Raw genomic sequence first — 2,578 nt, forward strand, 5'->3', positions numbered from 1 at the left:
CCTCAACAAGGGCTATTTTTCTCTTTTCTTCTTTGTCTCGAGCTCTAATTTCATCGGCAAAACCCCCCAATTTACGATAATCAAACACAATAAGCTCAAATATGGATCATTCATGGCGCCCCAGAGTACCATCAGGTAATCTTTGCCCAGTCTGCTCGAATTCACACTTCCCATTTTGTCCTCCCTCTTTCCCAGATTTCACCATACCACCCCCTAAATTTCCGCCTTCACGACTGCAATACGTAGATCAATTCTACCAACGACCCCCGCCACCACAGCCGCCGAATGATCCAATTTTTGATCATCGTGGCCCCACAAACAATGCTTATCCACCGCCACCGGTGCCGCATAGGATACGGAACGGTAATTCTAATTTTAATGGGGACACGTATGGGAGTACGGATCCTGTGTATGATTTTAATGATGGTCAGGTTGGTGTCAAGAGAATGAGATTCGAGGATTCGGGCCCTCCTCCTGGCCCGTATATGAATGAACATCACGTCAATTCATTGCGGGTTTTTGCTGAGGATGAGAGGAGATTGAAATTGATACATGACCATGGAGCAGCGAGTCAAAATTCAGGTACTAATCACTATGGTGGGTATAAGATTTCCAGTAGTAATTTTAAGAGGAGTGGTTTTAGCGATCTGGGTTTTGGGCGCTTTGAGAGGGATGGGGGATATTGTCTAGAAACTGATTCGAATATGAACCGAAAACGTGTAGAGCATTTTGAGTATCAGTATAATGAAAATAATAAGAATCCATATAACCGAACAGGGAGTGATTTGATTCAGAGTCGCCCATATGGAACTAATGGTCATGAAGCTGATGGTTACATTGATGCGTTATGTAAAGAGCAGAGACAGGGAGGCCGGCAGTTCAACAATCAGTTTCCACAGTCGTATACTATGCAACAACATATAATGGAGCCAAAACCTGCCAATTATAGATTATCAAATTTGAGTGGGATGAATATGGGTCCGATGAAGGATTCTCTGGTGTTTAGTGGCCAGCCTCCACTGCCCAATTCACCACCGCCACCCCTTCCCTTGGAGCAGCCGGTGCGCCATTTGTCAGAGCATGTCGTTTCATCGCCTCCAGCAGAAACGAGCTCTTTGTTTCCAATTCCAGCTGAATCTGCAGCCTCTTTGCTGTCATCAAGTACTGCAGTTTCTGAAGCAATCTCCTCAGCGCCAGTGTATTATCCAAGTAAAGCCTGTCTGAATTCAAGTGGTTACCCAAATGAGGTATGCTAGAGAGTACTTTATTATTTCTGCGATCCACTCTGGTCATTGCATTGAAGTGTTACAATTTTGACCACAATATATGGTCATGACTTAAATTGACTTGAAAGTGGGAAGTTTTTGTGTATGTAAGTAGATATGTATTATTTGTGTGAAGCAGTTGATATAACATATAAAGATCTGATTTTTTTGGTCATTTTTGAAGAGGCTTGCTTCGAATCTGGTAGCACATAAGGATTCATACAACCAACTCAAGTTTATTGAAATAATGCTGAGTTTTTCTTATTGTTGGGCGTAATGGTTATGTAATTGAAGTCAAGTGCTTATTGCTTGCGTGCTGATTGAGTAATGTAGGGAAGGAGCTTGAGGACTTTCCATGCAGACTGAATCACTTGAAAGAACAAGTCGGAATCATGTGACTGTTGAGTGCCTATTTGCTTTTGGTTGGAACTCGAAAGAAAATTTCTCAGATTTCTGCATTAAATGTTCCTATAGTGTTATAATTTGATTATCCTTTTCTATACTGGCATTACTTTGCAGTACTCTATATAGATTCTGATAATTGTGCTCTACAGGAAGTTCGTGCAATGCGGACGGCTCCATCCAAGACAAAATTGGTAGAAAGTGAACAGTTTCCTCCTCGGCAACTCTCTTCTGACAAACCGAAAGTTATTGATGCCTCATACATTTTGAAGTATCCACATCGTGCTACCCGCCCTGATCATATTGTTATAATTCTCCGAGGACTTCCAGGTTTTTTCCTCCTTTAACCCTTTTTTTGGCAAATTTCCATCATGCTACTGCCCAGTACCACCTACAAAATCACATCATTTTTTCTGAGAATTAGTTTGAGCTTGTTCAAAGCTGTCTAACTATTTATTATTTGGAATAAAATGCCATTAACTTCGAACTTTGTATTCGAGAAACTTGGACCTTTTGTACATGTATTGACTGTGTACACGACTTGAAATGTATGAAAGGAACCTAGAAACTTGTGATTTATGAATATGCTGAGGAATTTTTTATTTGAACATGCATATTACATTCGTATTTTTACTATCTTGTTGAGCATAAACTGAAGATAATCTTCAAGCTTGAGTCACTTTTGGTTGTTGTGAATAGACTTCAAACACACTCTACAGGAACTATAACAGTAGTCTTGCTGTTTGAAAAGAATTTGAAATTGTCACAAAATTGGTTGCTTTTGTGACTAGTTGGGCGTGCTAGAGAGGCTTTAATGTGTGATTAGCTGGAACTATGGAAAGGTTGGTGTAGTTACGAATACCAGTATATGCTTATTGATTTAGCATAATTTCTCAGTTAATTTTTAGTAC

General features: G+C 40.1%; 1 protein-coding gene across 1 annotated transcript in view; it reads left to right on the forward strand.

The window, feature by feature from the left end:
- Positions 1-9: 9 nt before the first annotated feature.
- LOC111400450 overlaps positions 10-2,578 on the forward strand; it is a 9,628-nt gene continuing 7,059 nt past the window's right edge. Inside the window, exons 1-3 of the mRNA XM_023027866.1 lie at positions 10-1,247; positions 1,820-2,005; positions 2,326-2,397. Of these exons, the coding sequence (XP_022883634.1) occupies positions 102-1,247; positions 1,820-2,005; positions 2,326-2,397 (1,404 nt within the window). The 5' untranslated portion in view covers positions 10-101. The remainder of the gene's footprint in view (positions 1,248-1,819; positions 2,006-2,325; positions 2,398-2,578) is intronic.

The sequence above is a fragment of the Olea europaea genome, chromosome 10 (genome assembly GCF_002742605.1).
Source record: "Olea europaea var. sylvestris chromosome 10, O_europaea_v1, whole genome shotgun sequence".
Taxonomy (NCBI): Eukaryota; Viridiplantae; Streptophyta; class Magnoliopsida; order Lamiales; family Oleaceae; genus Olea; species Olea europaea.